The 18,878-nt window shown below is 41.2% G+C and overlaps 1 protein-coding gene and 1 long non-coding RNA gene across 38 annotated transcripts in view; one reads left to right on the top strand and one right to left on the bottom strand.

Moving 5' to 3' along the window:
* ANK3 (ankyrin 3) overlaps nucleotides 1-18,878 on the bottom strand; it is a 657,384-nt gene that overhangs the window by 102,028 nt on the left and 536,478 nt on the right. For 24 of the 37 annotated variants that reach the window (XM_041749118.1, XM_041749123.1, XM_041749115.1 and 21 more), the window contains one exon: nucleotides 6,857-6,910. The exons of 12 other annotated variants lie outside the window; for them this stretch is intronic. In XM_041749118.1, coding sequence (XP_041605052.1) covers nucleotides 6,857-6,910 — 54 coding nt within the window. Of the gene's footprint in view, nucleotides 1-770; nucleotides 905-6,856; nucleotides 6,911-18,878 lie in introns of those variants that run through there. One more of the 37 variants, XM_041749152.1, reaches the window with a different exon arrangement.
* LOC121487427 lies at nucleotides 329-1,051 on the top strand. The gene is made up of 2 exons (XR_005986839.1): nucleotides 329-468; nucleotides 831-1,051. It is a non-coding gene; the product is annotated as an uncharacterized LOC121487427 (long non-coding RNA).

Below are 18,878 nucleotides of genomic sequence, written 5' to 3'. Positions count from 1 at the left end.
GAGCCACCCAGGTGGCCCTAGAAACACATCCATTTCGAACTGTTCCTGCACCCATCACAGGAGCAGCTGAGCCCAGCTGCCCCAGGGCTGGGACTCTTCTTGGAAAGGAGCTCTACTTCCTCAGAGACCGAGGGGAGCCACCAGCAGTTGGAAGGAGGACTACATAAACTGCTCTTGGCCCGTCAATACAAAGAGTTAATTCCGTAAAACTTTTACCGGCTACATGTGCATAGCATGACCTCATGGAAAAACCACATTCCAAGAGTGACAGAGCAGGTTTTTCAAATGCCTTTTGCCCTATGGGACGTTTCCCATCCCCTTTTCAAAATGTAGCACATTCTGTGGAAAAGTTCGTTCCGCAAACAGGCGAGCCTGTCTCCTTTTTATGACTCTCCTCCCCTTTCTGGACACCAGCTTGGCTGGCCGAGAGAGAGATTTCAAAAGCGTGTACGTTATGTTTTCTCAAAGGTAAGTGATTCATCTGTTCCAGCTATATTTTCCAATTCCTTCATTGAGTACCGTTTATAATTTCCATTCATTTAAACCCAGGAAACCACAAGAGCTTAGCTTTTAAACTACCAATCAAGTCTAAAAATACCCTGTCAACTACTGTTTTTGCAAATATAAAAAAATAAACAGATCTGCTTTCTACTACTCCCCAGCACCGAGAGATTATTTTAAGTAACTCTTCACAGCTGTGCTATTTGCACATTTCACTGCCTATGAAACAAAAACACACACACCAAGTAGGACTTAAAGAAAGAGCTTACTCCGCGGTAAAGCCATTTCCACCAGGCGGGGCTGATCAAATGTTTTCCTGATGTTTCCAGGAATTCCTTAAGCCGTGATTTAAGAATGCACCTCGGAATCAGCCCAAACACACCGATTCCTGGGTTGTCTCCACCGTCTTCACCGCCGCCCGGCTCCGCTCAGCATCTCCGTCTCCTTGTGGGTCGTCGAAGAAGTACACATCTTTTTCTACTCATCCGAGTTCAAAGGTTTTCGATACATCAAACCAGAAAAAAATAAAATAAAAAAGAGCAAAACCTGGCTACCCTTAATTGAGAAGACCCTCTTGGTCACTCTGCAGACATCCTTTTAAAGCTCCTCCTGATTGGACCAAGAACTCCGCTGGCAGGCCTCTAGCAGGACCGAATGGTGACATAAATGCGAGCCCTTGAGTTATTTGTATGTAAATATGAGGACTGCTCCAGTGTAGACTTTCGGTAATTTGATACCAATGCCCGGTGCCTAACCGGGTAACCGAGACAGCCTGAAATCTAGGGAGAGCCCGCGAGGGAGCGGGTGCTGCGTCCCCTCAGGAGGTGACTCTTCCCAACAGGAGTGAGGACGCCGCCGACCAGGTGGAGGGAAAACAGAAGAAAACAAAGAAGTGGCCCCGGCGGGGAGTGGCAGGGAGCTGCAGGCAAACTTTCAACTTTGTTCTCGGCTGGGAACACCGGGAGCCGCGGTTATTTATGGTCCCTGTCAGGTGCAAGGAGGGAGGAGGGCCTGCCCGGAGCCGGAGCCGGAGCCCAGCCCGAGCCCAGCCGGAGCCGAGCCGGAGCCGAGGGCCTGGGGCTGGGGCTGGGGCTGGGGCTGGCGCTGGCGCTGGGGCTGGCGCTGGGGCTGGGGCTGGGGCTGGCGCTGGGGGCGCGCCCGGAACCACGGACCCCCCGCCTGTACCAGGACTTGGAAGAAAGGAGCAGAGGTGAGACGAGCTGGAAGAAAGCAAGTGGATGTCTGCTTTACTTTTGGCGCAAATTCTTTCAACTCTTCAACACACTCGGACGCACTCCCTGGTCCTGCCTCCTTGCGAGTCCCCGGAGAGCGCGCGGGGCGAGCGCCAGGCCGAGGGGAGAGGTCTTGGCTGCAAAGGGCCTGAGGCCGCCCAGGGGAGGCGCTTCTGTCACTTTGCTGCTACACGGTTTCCCTCTCTCTGGGGCTCCTGGCCTCCCTTTCCAGCCACTCCACCCTGTTTACGTTGGCAGAGGGGAAAAAAGCGAGCAGGACTTCGGCATCCTCCATCTGGGTACGCCAGAGAGGCGATTTCTGTGGGTTTGTTTTTTTTTTTTTTCCTTCTTCTCAGAATAGCTGGACATTTAGGCTAGAAACTAAGTATAGGGTTTTGAACGGTCTTCCTGAATTAAGTGGTTCCCGGCACTTTTCTGTGAGTGTATCTCTCTCGTGGATTGTTAACTGAAGTTACAGAAATTTGAATCTGTAGAATCGATGAAGTGGGGGAAGAGATTTGGTTTTCCTGGATCAATGCGTGTATCAATGAATGCACGACTCATCTGAGATTAAGAGGATAGGAGACCTGGGGTTTAACTGGAGCAGCCTGACTGTAATTTACATTGTAAATACGCAGGGACAGAAGGGAAGCCATTTATAAAGCCTGGTACATATTGAAAAATATTCCCAAGCAAAAGAATAATTTCCAACGTTGTAAAGAATGGAAGGGGAAGTCTCGGTTAAAATGGATAAAATGACTAAACCTTGATCTGTTTTCCACATCTGCACTTAAAATCCAAACTGCTTAGCAAAACCTCATTCAATGAACGTCGCTCAGTGAAGCTTCCTAACAAGGACTGGGATGAAAAAGTTCCTTCCTCTTGACTTCTCAGCCGGCCTTTCTCTGGCCACTGCTGCACACCTGTTGCCCTTCTGTGATACAGAATTATTTCAGTCCCTAGAAATCCGGAACCACTTTAGACTTTGAACCATTATATAGGGTGCACTCTTGACGGAACCTTTATCCCTCTTCTTCACCTGAGTAATCTCTCCAATCTTCGACTTTCAAATTCCTCCCATCCTGTACTCTTCACCTAACATTAGTTGTTCTTCATGTGAGTTTCCCTTATCAAAGCACGTTGCCAGTGAAAACATCTGTTTAGTCTCTCCCACTGGACGGTAAGATCTGACCTAGATTAGGGACTGAATTTTTCGTGAGCTTGGCATATTGCAAGTGCCCTGTAAATATTTCTGGATTTCATCATTGCTTTTATGGCAAAAACAAACAAAACAAAACAAAACAAAACAAAACCAGACTCTTAAATACAGAGAACAGACTGGAGGTTGCCAGAGGGGAGGTGAGTAGGGGGATGGGTGAGAAAAAAAGTCCAGAGGCAGGTGGTTGTGCTTTTCTCTCCAACTTAGTCTCTGGGATGTCAAGCTTGATGACTGGTATATAGTAAACTGATAATAAAGTTAGGTTTCTATTCTTCTTTGCTAATCCTTCTGAGACTTCTGAAATGATCACTATGAAACCAAAAGATACCCAGAGTTGAAATGGAGGCGAGAGCTGCCAATATATTTAGCCAAAGATTAATTAAAATAGCCTTGTGACATTTCTTACAAGGCATGGAAAGTGGAAGCCCAGGCAATGGTATTATTTTAAGGCAGTTTTGCATGGTTGGTGCTCTGGATTCAAATCCTGACTTTATCATCAACTAATTAGGTGACCTTTGGAACATTGTTTACTCTGAGTCACAGTTTCCACCTCTACAAAACTGGGATAATAACTCTGCCTCTGACCTCAGCCTTCTTGAGGGATTCAAAGAAATAATGTACAGAATAAGGGCGTAGTCAGCACTGTTAGTGTTATTCTATAGCACAGCTTTCTCTGGTGCCCAAGCATCTGAATGCATGAATTCATATAGTTCACATTTCAATTGCTACTATTGATACTGGTTAAGGCAAAATCCAACCACAGTGGCAAACATTTCTCTCTCCACTGCCTAATCCAAGGCCTGGGTCAGAAGTACTCAATAAATATTTGTTGATTGATTGATTGATTGAATGAATGAATAACAATAGACCACACTCACTGTCCTTTCAATAAACAAAATATTCTATAATTTTGTTTAGCACAACACACTATTATACCAAAAACTAGAAAGGAATGACATGAATCGTGTTGAGTGGCTTATTAACTGTCTCTAATTCATTCTATAACCCAAAAATATTTTGATTAGTAATAGCTTCTGAACAACAGGCACAAATGTAGATAAGCCAACAAAGCTAACTCTATGATACAATATCAGATATACTTAGTTAAGATGCATATATCTTGCATATATATGCAAGAACCACACACTTTCACCTACTAAGAAGCACTTGTGTAGGTTTATGTTTCCTAGAAGTGTTTGGTGCAGTGGTATAATAGTTGTATTATGGATAAATTTGAGTATTTCGTGGTGAGAAGGGTGTGGTAGCTAGTATTTAAAGAAGCTTTCTTCTCCACCCGCACCCCGAACCATATCTCTTTACTTGAATCTAGGTTGGTTCAGTTTTTGAACAATAAAATGCAGGGGAGGCGATTTTGCCTGACTTTTCAGTTTTAGTTCAAAGAAACTTTGCAGTTTCTCCGTGGCTCTCTTTTGAACACTAGGTTGGGGGAAGCCGATCCCAATGTAAGAAATTTGACTCCCATGAGACCACCATGCTGTAAAGAAAGTCAAGGAAGCCATATGGAGAGGCAGCAAGGACAGAAAGAGAGGGAGAGATGCCCAGCTAGCCCTCAGCTGTTCCAGGGTCATCCTAGTGGGGCTGACAAATCTGTGACTGAAGATAGTACACTGAACGATCTGCCATATTATTACTTCCACCCCTGCTGCTACCTGACTGTAATCTCAGCAAAGAGCTCAAGAATCCAGCTGAACCCAGTTAACTCATACAACCATGGGAGATAATTATGACAATACATTAAACCACTGAGTTTAGAGATATGTCGTCACAGTGCAGTAAGTAATGGAAACACACAGGAATGAGAAATGACAAGGTCCAAAGGTAGGCCAAAGAGGTCACACGCTGATTGTTTAATGCATCCTTAGTGAATTAAGAGGTAGCTCTATAGCGTGCTACTTGATTAGCGCAGACCAAGTCCAGGAGGAATACCCGGGTTAATGCCACCTGAGGAAGCCTCATCTATTTAGTATTGACCTTATGCCTCTTAAAGTTATGAGCACTGATGTCCTCATTATGAATCCATTTCTGATAAGAAAATACCAGAGGCTAGAAAATGTTCAAAGAAGAACACAAAGCACCCCAGTCTACCTCAATCCCACCATTCACCAAATAATAAAAGTTGTTCAGAGCCGTTTCACTTCCATTTCCCAGCTATCCCCTCTTCCTAGTTGTCCTATCATGACTAGGTTAAGAAGAAAGAGGTTTCTTCTATCTCAATCAATGTCTCAAAGATCCACACTCTTTGATGCAAAATAGAATCAAGAACAAAGGAGAGAAAGAAAGAGAATATATGAAATGATTATCAAGCAACTAGCTGGTCACAGAGTTGTGTCCTCATTCCTTTGTATTTAATTATTTTTAGATTTTTAAGTAATCTTTACACTCAATGTGGGGCTTGAACTCAAAACCCTGAGATCAAGAATTGCCTGCTCTACTGACTGAGCCATCCAGGTGCCCCAGTCCTCCTTCCTTCTTAGATTCCATGTTGATGGTCCAGTGTCACCCTGTGGTGGGATATACCTAATCCAACTTCCCTGTGATCCTTCATTGTGCCTACTAATAAGGCTTTTTATGCTGAATAGAGGGAACACTTCTTGGTTAATACTGAAAAGTGTTTTCACATCCTACAAGTTCTTTTTTCTTTTTTTTTTTTTCCATGTAATTTTTTTCCTAATGTTTTTCATCTTAAGATCATCACCCAGGGATACTTTTGTTGCTTTCCTAGGGGTTGAAAGTTGTTTTTCCACTGTCTGGAGACAAGAATCATAAAGAAAGGTCCTTAAGGTAACTATACCAAGTTATTTTTTTTTTAATTTTTATTTATTTATGATAGTCACACACAGAGAGAGAGAGAGAGGCAGAGACATAGGCAGAGGGAGAAGCAAGCTCCATGCACCGGGAGCCCGACATGGGATTTGATCCCGGGTCTCCAGGATCGCGCCCTGGGCCAAAGGCAGGCGCCAAACCGCTGCACCACCCAGGGATCCCTATACCAAGTTATAATGTCTGCAACTTTACTCAGAAGTACGTCATTCCTCTGCTATGAAATCCAGAATCTTCTTCCCAAGGTATATACTTTGTAACATTATAGAATTGTAGTTAATAATACATAACACCATTGAATGAATTAATGTAGAAAATCTTCAAATTACGTGGTATTAAAAAAAAGATAGATTAGAAAGAAAACAGAGGAACATAGCATCTATCCTCTAGTGATTCATTAGGAGTTGCTTTCTTAATAGAAATCAGCAAATAGTCTTGTAAACAAATGGTTAATGATCAAAACGTAGACTTCTATTTAGTGTGCTTGTTCTGAAAAAAGTGATTTTTTTTAACACCCCATAGCAAAGAGAAGAAATTAAAACTATTGGGAAAATAAATCCTTTAAGCATTTCTAGTCTACATTATAGAATAGTAGAGTGAGAGCACACCATTATAATCACCACTAGTATCTACTGAGGATTTACTATGTTCAAGGCACTGTATGGTGCTTTATAAGTATTATCTTGTGCGATTCCTGGAACAACCTTATGAAACAGAATTGTTGTCTCCATTTTAATATAAAGAAGACCCAGTTCACAGTGGTAAATAACCCATGATCACTTAGAAATCGGGGAAAACTGGATTTAAAATCCATTGGTTTGACTACAGAGCCCCACTTTTAACTACTGTGATAATCTATGTTATTGAACAAGTACTATAAGAAATTGGTAACCAAGTGTAAGCTCCACAAGGGCAGAGGTTTTTGCCTGTTTTGTTCCATATTCAGTACCCAGAACAGTGCCTGGCACATAGTAGGTACTCAATAAATGTGTGCAATGAAAATTCAGTGATTGCCTTGGGAGGCAGCAACTATATTACTAGAGTGAGGAGGAGGAAGACTTACTTTTCACTGTAAACTCTTGTACCTTGGGAATTTTATACCATGTGCATCTATCACCTATTCAAAAAATGAATAAAATTAACGAAACAAAACGAAACAAAATACAGGGACTGCAGATAAGTCATACAGGCTGTGTTTCAAACACCAGTACTGGTATTTTGACATACACAGGTAGATATTAAGATGTATATGTGTGCCAGCAAATATTTGGTAAATGTGGAGAGGAACTCAATTCTTTATGACATTTGACCTTACTATTTAAGAGAAGGCAAAGAAGGAATAAAATCACAAGGCACATTATTAATATGGTACTTCTAATAGCTTCCCATTGTTCTAATGTGGCAGTTCTCAACCCATAGGATGCATAAGAATCACCTGAAAACTTGTTTTTCTACAAATTTCCAAGTGACTCTGATGCTTCTTGTTCAAGAACCACAAGGTGATACGCACTGGCTTAAAGGATCCTTACAAATAAATGACACTTATCTAATGGCAGTATTGATTCTAGAGAAGTATCTATTTTCCTGGTGGGAATTACAAGAGTAATTCAATGAATTGACTGTGGTATTTCTAAATTTCCATGTATACATTCGCCATCATTGGAGAACCATGTTAAGCCATAGACACTGAGTCCACAAGTCTGAGGCAGGCCCTGAGATTCTGCACGTGTGACAAACTCCCAGGTGACTGCAAGCCACACTTTGAGCACTGAGGCAATAGAGCACCGGCCTAGGCTCTGTTATGAGTAAAGCCAACTATTGCCTTTGAGGCATTTTATCTCCAAGAAGGAAGTTAAGACCAGTCACAAATAATAATAGAAATAGCACACCACGACTCCTTCTGGTTAGGATTTACTTAGGTGAGACACTGTGGTAACTGAGCACTTTCTATGCATGTCTCATTCACTCTTCAATCCCATGAAGCAGGCACTCTCATGTCCCCTTTCTAGATGAAGACAGACTCAGAGAGGTTCAGTTATCTTTCGTTGCTCAATGTCTAGTCAGTGGCAGAGTCTGGGTTAGAAGCCACACAGGTGGCAGAGCCCAAGTTCTTCAGCAGCACATGTGTGTCAGAGGATGTGCAAGAGAAATGACAAGTGTCCAAGGGGATGCACAGGAAGGGAGCATCACCTTTGATTGAGGAGAAGGGGCAGATGTTGAACGGAGGTGTGTGAGTGAAGACAGGCAGAGAGGAGTGGAAGTGGGAAGTTGGCCATCCCCAGCCACAGGACATTACATGAGAGGGAAAGAATGGGAATGTCCTGAGAATAGTGAGCAGTCAGCTTTACTAAAATGATAGGCAATGGACCTGTGGGAAATGAGGGCCATGTTGGGCCATGTTTTTAGGGTCTCTGAAGTTGGATCATTTTGTTTGACCCATACATATGTATGCACAGGTATGTATGTATGCACGTGTATGCTTGCACGTGCGTGTGTGCACGCGCGCACACACACACACACACACAAACTGAAGACTTAAACCCTCAAAACTCTCCCTCCTCCTCTCATGTTCCCCCACTCTACTTCTAATCTACAGCAGGAAGCAGGATTCACTGATAGTTACCTCCGATCAAAAAAAAAAAAAAAAAAAAAGAAAGAAAGAAAGACTCCTGTTTATCGAGCATCTACTATATGCTGGTCACTGTTCAACAAACTTTGGTATGTTATAGCTTTTCATCTTCTCGGCAGCATCATGTGGTATAATTAACCCATTTAGAGATGAGACAAATAAGACTCAGCATGTTTTATTTTTTTGAAGGTTCAAAGAAGGGACAAAAATACAGATAACTTTGAAGAGAAAACATTTTCCATCAATTGAAAGCATTAGTCAAAAGATGTATATCTCCCCTAGTGTTTGGACAATACATTCTCAGCCTGGGGAATCCACATGATGTTATTTGCTCATGAGTCTTTTCCCTCCATCCGATATTTTATTCTCAGAAAAGCGAGGGAGCAGGAGCGATGGAAGAAGAGCATGGTAATATTAGGAGCCTGATGCTCTCAGACTTTTGTTCTAAGTGTCTGATTCTACCCCAGAGTTACACAATAAACAATGGGAGGTTACTTAGATGCCAGATCTGCACGTATTGCCGTTTGGAGCAAGCACTTGGATTAAGCAAGGTTTCCTGTGAATGTCGGAGAAACTGATAAAGGGGGAGGTGATGTGCAGCTGATGGAATTGCACCACCTAGTTCAAGAGTTCATGCGTGTAGCACAGGCGCTTCTGTGTCAGGCTGGAGGCCCAGTGAGGTGCTCACGGCTCCGCGGCCTCCTGCGGGGGTGGAGGCTCAGGGCGAGGCTGCCCGTCCCAGGCCGGGTAAAGAATGAAGGGAGTTCCCTCAGCCACGCGGGGCCTTCACTTGAACCTTTGGTTTTCCAGCACCTCCTGGCAGTGGTGGTGGTTCTTTCAAAACAGTTTGCTAAGTATATTCTGGAATACAACATTTTCTTGCTTTCCTTCTCAAAACATGTGAGAACAATGGGGTAAGTTGAGAAAAACAGATGAGCAATGGGTGAGCTAAGTGGTCTTAAGAAGGCTAAGGAAGTACGTGTCATTAAGGGAGGCATGTACCTCTTGGGGGAGGCCATGTCCACACTCTGCCTCACCTTTCCTTTGTTCTAGGTGCTCCTAAGAGCAGCCGTCCTAGGTAGCCAGAAAGGAATCAGGCTTGACTGGCAAAGTTTGCATATCTCATAACCAACGCGAACAAGTTGCTGTTCTCCCACAGAACAAATGACTCTTTCTGCTCAGGCTAGGTTTTTTTTTTTTTTTTTTAAGAGTAAACAAAGTCCATTTGATTCTTTACTCTCAAACATTTATTCTAGTCTTTGTGGCTAGATGTGCTTCTTTTTTAAAAACTGGATTGCAGTTTTTAAACTGCTCCTTAATCCGGGCTAGATATAGTTTCTAAATAAGCATGCATGACTCAGTCTTGGAACTCTTCCAGATGTAGCAATGAAAAATGTCCCCTGTGATCTCGGTTGGGTTAATAAACAAACTCATCCCAGAAAGGAAAACGATTTCAGTGTCCTTCCTGTGAAGAGGTAGAAAAAGACAATGTTGGGACAGATGCTATAACTTTTTCATAGTCTTATCATTCTTATCAATACACCTTAACCCTAATCCAGAAATTGCCCTCGGTCATCCCAGTAAGATTACACTGACTTGGTCACATGGACACCTGAGACTAGAGATGGAACGCAGGTAGAAAGAAGCACAAGGTTACCTACACTGTTCTCATTATCTAGAATCTATGCCACTGGTAAAGAAGACTAGATGATGAATAAATTACTAGCCATGGACTAGCCCTATGAAATCAGGCACGAAAATGTTGGTTCTTAAAGAGAAACTGGGTAGCTTAATTCAAGGTGGTAGTGTCATGCCAATTAATTCTTTCTTCTGTTTATTCTTTGTTACCTATTTGTCTAGCTTCAACCCCAAATCCAGACCTCATTAGCCTTGGCTCGTCCTTACTTAGGTACATAAAGAGTGCTCACTGTCCCTAGTGTACAGGAATATCAGGATCTCACAAGCTTTTGTGGGCAAGCATTTGGCCTCTTCCCAATATCATACCCCAGCTGCCTTTCATTGCACAGGGCAATGAACACATGCTCTTGGTTTATTTTGTATTTCCTACCTCTACCTATGTGATGTGTGCTTACAAGGTAAAGACAGGTGGGGCCTGCCGGCACTCAGCCTCTTTGCAGTTGTGGCCCAGGAGGTCAGACAGCCCCTTCCCACTGCAGCATCTTCCCTTGCTTCTCCGACCCCTCCCAGTCCTGGCTCTCGGCACTGCCAGGCCACCCCCTGCCCTATTCATTCCCAACTGCTGATGCTCTGCTTTCTTCTCTCTGTAGCAAGGATCCCCACATGAAGGGACAGGGTTAGGGGGGGTCAGATGAGGACCCATTTCCACATGAAGCAGGTCAGACTTTCCAGGTAGACAGGCAGGAACTAAAATAATTGGAGGGTGAGGGGGAGAAACCATATTCAAAATTATAACTTGTTTTGGGCAAATGAAAAAAAGCCACTTATTGTCTCTGATCAATAAGCATGCTTCATTCCCTGCTATCCCCTAAGACAATCCCTGTGTCCATTTATTCACCGGCCACTCCAGCTACTCATCCTGTCACAGCACACAGGATGGGGAAACACGCACACACCACATTGGGACCACTCTATTCCATGTCTCTATATCCACTGTGTCATGGATGTGGTGGCTTCCTCAGATCACCGGGGATCCACAGGTTGCCTGTGCTCAGCTGGTTAGACCCCATCAGGGAATCCCCCGTGGCTTCTGCTGGAACCCCCTCTTCTTCCTAGTTTTCCTCCTCTGTTGCTCACCACTCTCCCTCCATATCCTCTGACCCACCTCCTCCTCTGTACATGTCAATGTGCCTGGAGTTTTATAGAACTGTTTTTCGTCCTCCCTGTGTCCTTTTTGGGTCCTCATTCAGGCCAGGGCTCAGTCTCCCCAGCCCCTGTGAGCTGAGTTCTTCTGTGGAGTACTCTGCTTTCCTGTCTTTCTTTCTTTTTGAAGTTTTATTTGTTTATGTAATCTCTATACCCCACCAGGGGTGGGGCTTGAACTTATGACTGTGAGATCAAGAGTCGCAGGCTTTTGCCGACTGAGTCAACCAGGGGACCCATCTCTGACACTTTCTGAATGTGGAACACTTCTTTCCTCTTTCCCCCAAATTTCTGCTTGTATGCATTCTATCTATTCCTTGAAATACTTCCTTTCTGAGGCCTTCATTAATCTCCCCTCCTTTTGAATTTCTTTGTCACTTTGATCTATTCTTCTCTATTGCATCTCGTTCAAGTAGAAAGTCAGAGCGAGAAAACTAAATTCAAATTCCAGTTTCCTTGACTATGAGAACCTGGATAAATATCTTAAACCCATTGAACCTCAGAACTAATAGCACTTTAAGTTAGGGCTCCAGATGAAGGGTAAATGTAGATTGGAGTAAAAACAGTGCCAATAAGTCTCTCAACTACTTGGAGAAAATTCAGCAAGATAGGGAACCTTGTAAATAACATTCACTGAGATCTCTGACAGGATCTCATCTAAAATTTGCAATAATCTATGAGTTGTGGGACTTTAAGTTACCAGGCACTATGGATGTCAGAGCAGAGGTTAAGGGCAGGGATTTGAGGATAATCCCTTGCACTGATTTGTGTAAGCTTGATCAAGGCCCTTAACCTTGTTGGACCAATTATCCACATCTATAAAATGGGCTTACTGATGGCTCTAACTCAGGGGTCACTGTGAAGGTTACAATACATAGTGCATGAGATGTATACAGATTCACGTCTGGCACATAGAAAGGGCTCAGTAAATGGTAAGTATCTCTTTTATGATGTTTTGAAATGTTCATTTCTATGGAATCCTGTCAGGAGACAGACACAGTGAATGTATGGATTTAAGCCCGTGGGATACACTCATCCGTGGAAGAGGGCCTATCTGTATACATCCTAAGTGCTGTGACAGGAATAAAGGCAGGTCTGCTCTTAGGGAGCGGTCTACTTTAAAAGAAAATGAAAAAAATTAATCACAAATTGGCAAATTGCAGTCTGTGGGCTGAGTACACTTCCCATCTACTTTTTAATCAAGTTTTAATTGTCACACAGCTGTGCCCATTCATTGAGGTCTTATCTCGTGCTGCCGTTGTGCCATAAAGGCAGGGTTGAGTAGTTGGGCTGGAGACCACATGGCATGAAACTTTGAAAATATTTACCATTGGCCTGTAACAGAAAAAAATTTACTGCCCTCTGAAATTAATGACTAGTACCTCAAGATGAGTCTTAGGACGACATTAAAAAGTGTGATTAAGAGGACGGTGGAAAATAGGTAACTGGGGCCACATCACACAGAACCTACTGACCTTGGAAGGGCCCGAGTTTTATGTCAAGTGCGATGTAAAGCCTCAGGAGATTTTTATTTTAGTTTTGAATGTATACTATACATTATTTAGAGAGGGTGGCTGCTTTTATTGTGAAATACAGCAATCATGCAGATGAGTACAGAAAATATAAAAGTACATTTTCACAGGCTGTTACAAAATAAATAGCATCCAGGTCAAGAGCTAGAACATCAGCACCTTAGAAGCCTCCCACATCCCATCCCAATGACAGCCTCTTTTAACCTCCCTCATGGTAATCACTTTGACATTACATTCTTCCCTTCCCCCCCCCCCCTTTTTATAGCCTTGTTATCTAATTTTATAATCCTAGTTTAGTGTTACCTGGGTTGGATGAGTTCTGTTGTCTCTGCATAATCTACAACCCAGAGCCTGCAGTCCTAGGTGTGTATCCTGTAGAAATACATGCATATGTGTATCTGGGGCAGATAGAAGCAGGCTTGTAGCAGCTTTGTTTGCAACAGCCCCAAATTGGAAACAAGCCACATTTCTATTTCCAACTGGCGTGGATAACATACTTCTGGAATAGGCATACAATGGAATATCACAGAGAAACAGAAATGAATGAACATGGCCACACCATGAAAGAATTTTAAAGACATAACTATAAGCTTGGGAGGGTTTTAACTGGATGATGGAATGATATCAGCCAATTTATTTTTTTAAAAGACCACTGAGGATGCTGTATAGAAATCCATGCCTGTGGGGAGAGAAATGGAGCCATGTGTAGAGGCTCCAGCACTGGAGAAGCAGAGAAGAGGGACGTGAGATGGGTTCTGGAAGAAGTGCTAGGACTTGCTGAGGGACTGGGCATGAGTGTAAGAAAAGGGCAGGGCGATTACGCATAACTTCAGGCCTGGCTTGTATGATGGAGCCACTTATTAGGATGGAGGAGGCTGGAAGGAGACACTGTTGGGAGCAGGTGTCCAGGGCATGATGAATTAAGTGTCTGTGAGAATCTAGATGGAAACACCAGGTATGTGCTGGGTAGGTGGACAGTGTGGATCAAAATCACTTTATTCCAGAATCAAAGATGGAATACCAAAGATAGGATGGATTGTATTTTAGAATAAAGTCTCGGTTCACAGATTCTTTTAAATTTGTTAATTATTCTCAAGATGCAGATACACCTTAGGACAGTCATAAAGCTGTTTTTTGAGGCAATTCATAGTCTAGGACTGTCTCAGTGTGAAAGCTTTTATTGGAAGGAAGAGGGACATAGCAGGTAAATTTTCTCTATCCTGTCTGCCTGTTCTCAGAAACCTATAAAACTGTTTTTTCCTGGAGTCTCCCTCTACTTTAATGTAACCACCCAAACACATAGTGAAGATCTCCTATATATCAGGCACTATGTTAGATTCTGGGTCTCTGCTTCTGCTATTTCATTTTGACTTTATCACTAGGAGAAGGATGCAATTAGGTAATGTCTATTTGAAAGGTCAATTGTAAGCAGAGAAATATTGGGCAAAAGGCTAGATTTTATGACTGAACGGGTATTTGTAAAATGATAACATTTCAGGTGAAGAACAATTTCTGCATAACAATCACCACTTCCTTGGACCACCTGGTGCAGGCTCATCTCTAAGGCTTCTTTACAGATCTATAAAGCTAAAAAGTCAATAGCCTGATTTATTTATTAGCATGCCCAGGAGATTAGGATAGCAGGACAGTCCTAGGCATTTGTGAGAGGGGCTCCTAAAAGGACATCTTCCGGGTGGTTTTCTTGATATCCATCTTCATGTCTCCCAAAGTAACTTCTACTTTTTTGAGTTTTAGATTGTGCCATTCAAATTCTACTTATCCTCTCCTAATTGAGAAGACTCCGATATGCTTGCTAAACTACTTGCTTTGAATTCTTAAGATCTATTCTAAATTATGTTTATATTTATTTTGCTGGAATTTACATCTTGGTCTGCACATTTTTTTTACCAATATGGTCAGAAGAAAGTATGCTATTTCTATTATAGTCTTATCAAGGTCATTGACATAATTATTATTAGCTTGTGATAATTTCCAAGAGCACAATCTGCTCATTTTCCTAAGCTTTTCCTTTTTTAAAGCTTAAAAAACAATACATTCTCGGGTTCTGTATATAAGAAAATAGATCATATTAGAGTAGCAAAGAAAGAGAAGATCTAGATCCGGACCATCCGTCCAATCTGCCTTCCTGTTCAGCTCTGCTACTAACCTGTCTGGGCAAGCTACTCAATGTTTATTTGGCCTTTGCTGCCTCATCAGTACAGTGGACAGCATGGGCTACATGATGTCAATTCAACTCACTGGGCGCTGAATTATGGCAAAAGGTGACTGAGCACAACTTTCCTCACCCTTCATGTCACTCTAACATCTGATGAAATTTTAATGCCTTAATATATCTCAAACCTCTACGTATCTGATAATTATTTCTACCACATGTGTACTTAGCCTCTACTTTTTTTTGTTTTAATATTGTGTCTGCATTTGATTCTGAGTAAGATATGGTAGCCCTATCAAAATTGGGAGTAGCTGAGAATTAAATAATTCCCAGTCTCACCCAATTGTCTCCCAAACCTGTTCAGTGGAGTCCCATTTCATAGAGCTACCTTGGTTTTTACTTCCCATGGTGTAATTCCTTTTTTATAAGATTTTATCCATTTATGAGAGAGAGAGAGAGAGAGACAGAGAGAGAGAGAGAGAGGCAGAGACATAGGCAGAGGGAGAAGCAGGCTCTATGCAGGGAGCCTGGTGTGGGACTTGATCCCAGGACTCCAGGATCACACCCTGAGCCTAAGGCAGATGCTCAACCAGTGAGCCACCCAGGTGTCCCACCATGGTGTAATTCCATTTCTCATTATGTACCATTTATAGTTCTTTAAATCTGTTACTATAACCCAATCTCCTAGAATTACACAAGCTAAAATAACATTTTATATGTTATTTAAAAATTTACAAAATATACTTTATAGGAATTTATAAAGTCAGCGTTGAACCAAAGCCAACTCTAAAATGTCTTGGGAGGGGGACCCAAAATAGTAGACAGATTGAACCTTATTCTCAATTTTCTTCTTTCTTCCTTCCCTCCCTTCCTCTTCTCTCTCCCTCTTTCATTTTTTCTTTTCTTTCTTCTAAATTGCAAAACCTAAAAATACAACAAGCACTAGAACCAACATTAATTTTGTGTATATATATTAATTTTACATGTATGTGACATATTTCCTGGGAAAGAAGACAATGGGGCATTAAGATATTTGTGGATCAGTCTGGCCCTCTAGGAGCTCTGCTTACCCCCTACCTAGGTAATGTGTGGGTTAGATAAAGCTGCTTTATCGCCTTTCCTTCTGTTGCTCTGCTTTGCTGATACTTCAGCCTTAGTTCTATTCTGTAACTTGGCTCCATTGTTCCCCTAGGTCATTAATTGATAACATTGTCTAGATTTATTTTCTTGATTTTTTACTGTGTGAAATTAATGCAAATACTCTTTTACCTATACTAATTTCTCATAGCAGATAGAAGAAAGGAAAAAGAGAAGGAGAAAGCAAAGAAGAAAAAGGAAAATGAGAAAGACAAGAAAAACTACTCTCGGTACCATTCCCTTAACATTTACTCTATTTTTATAATATAGGATTAAAATTTTATTTTTCCATATTACGTACTCATTCTTCTTTTCTTTTTCGAGAAAAAACTGGCAATGTATGTTGTTTTTCATTTTTATTTGCTTTTAAAGGCTACTGACATCCTTGGTACCCTAGGATACTAGTGTGATGATCTTTTATGGGTTCTTTAGAGGAAGATATTCACAATATCCTTATGGCTACCTGGAAAGAAACATTTGTCCCAGTCTGTAAGGGCTTCCTAAGGCAAGCAGCTCTGGACCGAACTAAAGCAGCCAAGTGCTGGCAAGACCATAAGGCAAATGAGTCAGAAGTAAAAGCTATCATTAAAGTTGTAGGGGTCCCTTTAGAATTAATATTCTAGGGGGGATTTGGAGTAATACAGAAATGCTAATTTATGCAGCACAGAATGATGTAAATTCATGACAGGGCAGAAGTGGCTTACTAGAACTCATGTAAGCAAAGTTTAGGACCATTAGCTGACAGTAATATTAATAGGAGTACAATTAAGTGGATATTATAACCTCAAAAATGTCTTAATCTCCCATAATAGATTTGTAATATTGTCCATGGACAAAGCAATGGCCCTGCATTACTCTGCTTTGATCAGACCACACCTGGAATGTTGTATTCAGTTCTGGTCACCTCAATCTGAGATAGACATTGACTCCCTGAAATGTGAATAGGAGGTTGGCCACAATGGTGAGGGGGCAGTGCAGGTGGTGATACCTGGAGGAAAACAGACTAACAAGAAATAGAAAGAAGGACTGTCACACAGATGAGACAGATTTTGTTTTAAATAATGCCAAATATATCAGAGCCTGAATCAATGAGTAGTAGCTTGAATCAATGAGAAGGACACTTAGTAAAATAAAGAATTTTTAAAGTCAGAGTAGTTTAAAATGGAATAGGCAGGCTAGGAATTAGGGAATTTCTGTCATAAAGGCATTTGGGCAAATGACCTCCTCAGACAGGATTTTATAGAGGTGACTCCAGCATAGATGGTTGTTGTTCAGATCAAGTGACCTTTTAGGAACCCCTTCCAACACTAAATTCTCAACATTATGAAATCAAAAGCCACTTGATTCTCACAGCCCATGGACAGACCCATAATGCAAGGGCCAAAGAGTTTAAAGAAAGATGAATAAAATGAGAATTAAAATTTGTTTCTTAATTTCAAATTCCCAAGCTGAGATAAATCCATAAGAAATCACTGTCATTTCCAGTAAAATGGCTGGATGAATTATCTTCAAATTAAAAGATTCACATTCAAACTTGGCCTCTTATCAATGCAACTATTTTTTCAGATAGTTTGTCAGAAACTAGCACATTTTGGGGTCTGAGTTTGTCATATTTCATAAAATTTCACTTGAAAATATACTTTTAACATATTTCTCACATACACACCTATGTGAGAACATAATTTTCCTTTTGTCTTCTACACATAAGAAATTGCTCTGAACACTTTACATACGAAGGCATTAAAATATAATATGACAGCAAGGCATATTATTCTTAAAGTCCTAAAGATGATACAAATATCCAATCCTGGATGGCACAGAAGTAAATATATAGTTGATGATTTAGACAAAAGGAAGGAGAAAGAGTAAAAGCCTTTCACATTTATGAAAACAACAATTACGAACAATGAGACAGTTTCTAAATGACCACTAAGGCATTGGCTGTTCTAGATATGCAGATGCAGTCCTCTGGCCACAGCACACTTATGGTAGGCAGTCACTGGATGCCAAAGAGTTAAAGTACTTTTAGTTATGTAGGTTTCCCACTATTTAGATTTTCTATTGAATTTGTACAACTCAAAGGGGAGAATCAATAATTAAAATAGGGAAAATTACCTAAATTTAGAGAAAGACTAATAGCATTGAGTCTGATCTCTGAGAAAAATACATGAGAGATAGGAAATACAGGGAGTGAAAAGATAGACGTTTGGGAGAGTCAGATGGTGGAAGAAAACAACCAAAAATATAATAGAAATTCTATTACAAGTACACATTTCATTATTCCAGCACAACTCCAATATTCACTATCTTTATAATATTTAAAAATGCTAATTTTCCAATGAACCTTTTAAAGATATCATTCATTAGTATATCTATACATCATGAGCTGGGCAAATATATTGATTTTTTTTAAAGGCAGAAAAAAGTAGTTTCTTTTAAGCAAATGAAGTATAGCTATAAGCATTTGTTTTCTGATCCCTTTCATAAAATCAATATTGAAAATTTATGCTCTGAAAGCAATTTTGTTCAGGTTGAGTTTTCATTATGGGTCCAATAATGGACCAAACTTGAGTAAACCTAACAGTGAGCATTTAGCTTCTTACCTATAAGATCTTTCTCTTATTTATTTAAAAAATATTTTAGCTGTAAACATTAATCAGATTTCCTCTTCTAGATTTTCAAATGTAAACAATAAAAATAAATTTTCTGTTTAATAGAAACAGAGAAAAAGAAAGCAACCCACATCATTAGTGATACTCATATTTTCAAGTTG

This window comes from Vulpes lagopus, chromosome 3, assembly GCF_018345385.1.
Source record: "Vulpes lagopus strain Blue_001 chromosome 3, ASM1834538v1, whole genome shotgun sequence".
NCBI lineage: Eukaryota > Metazoa > Chordata > Mammalia > Carnivora > Canidae > Vulpes > Vulpes lagopus.
The sequence above is the reverse complement of the archived record's forward strand: the minus strand, read 5'-3'. Positions and strand labels throughout refer to the sequence as shown.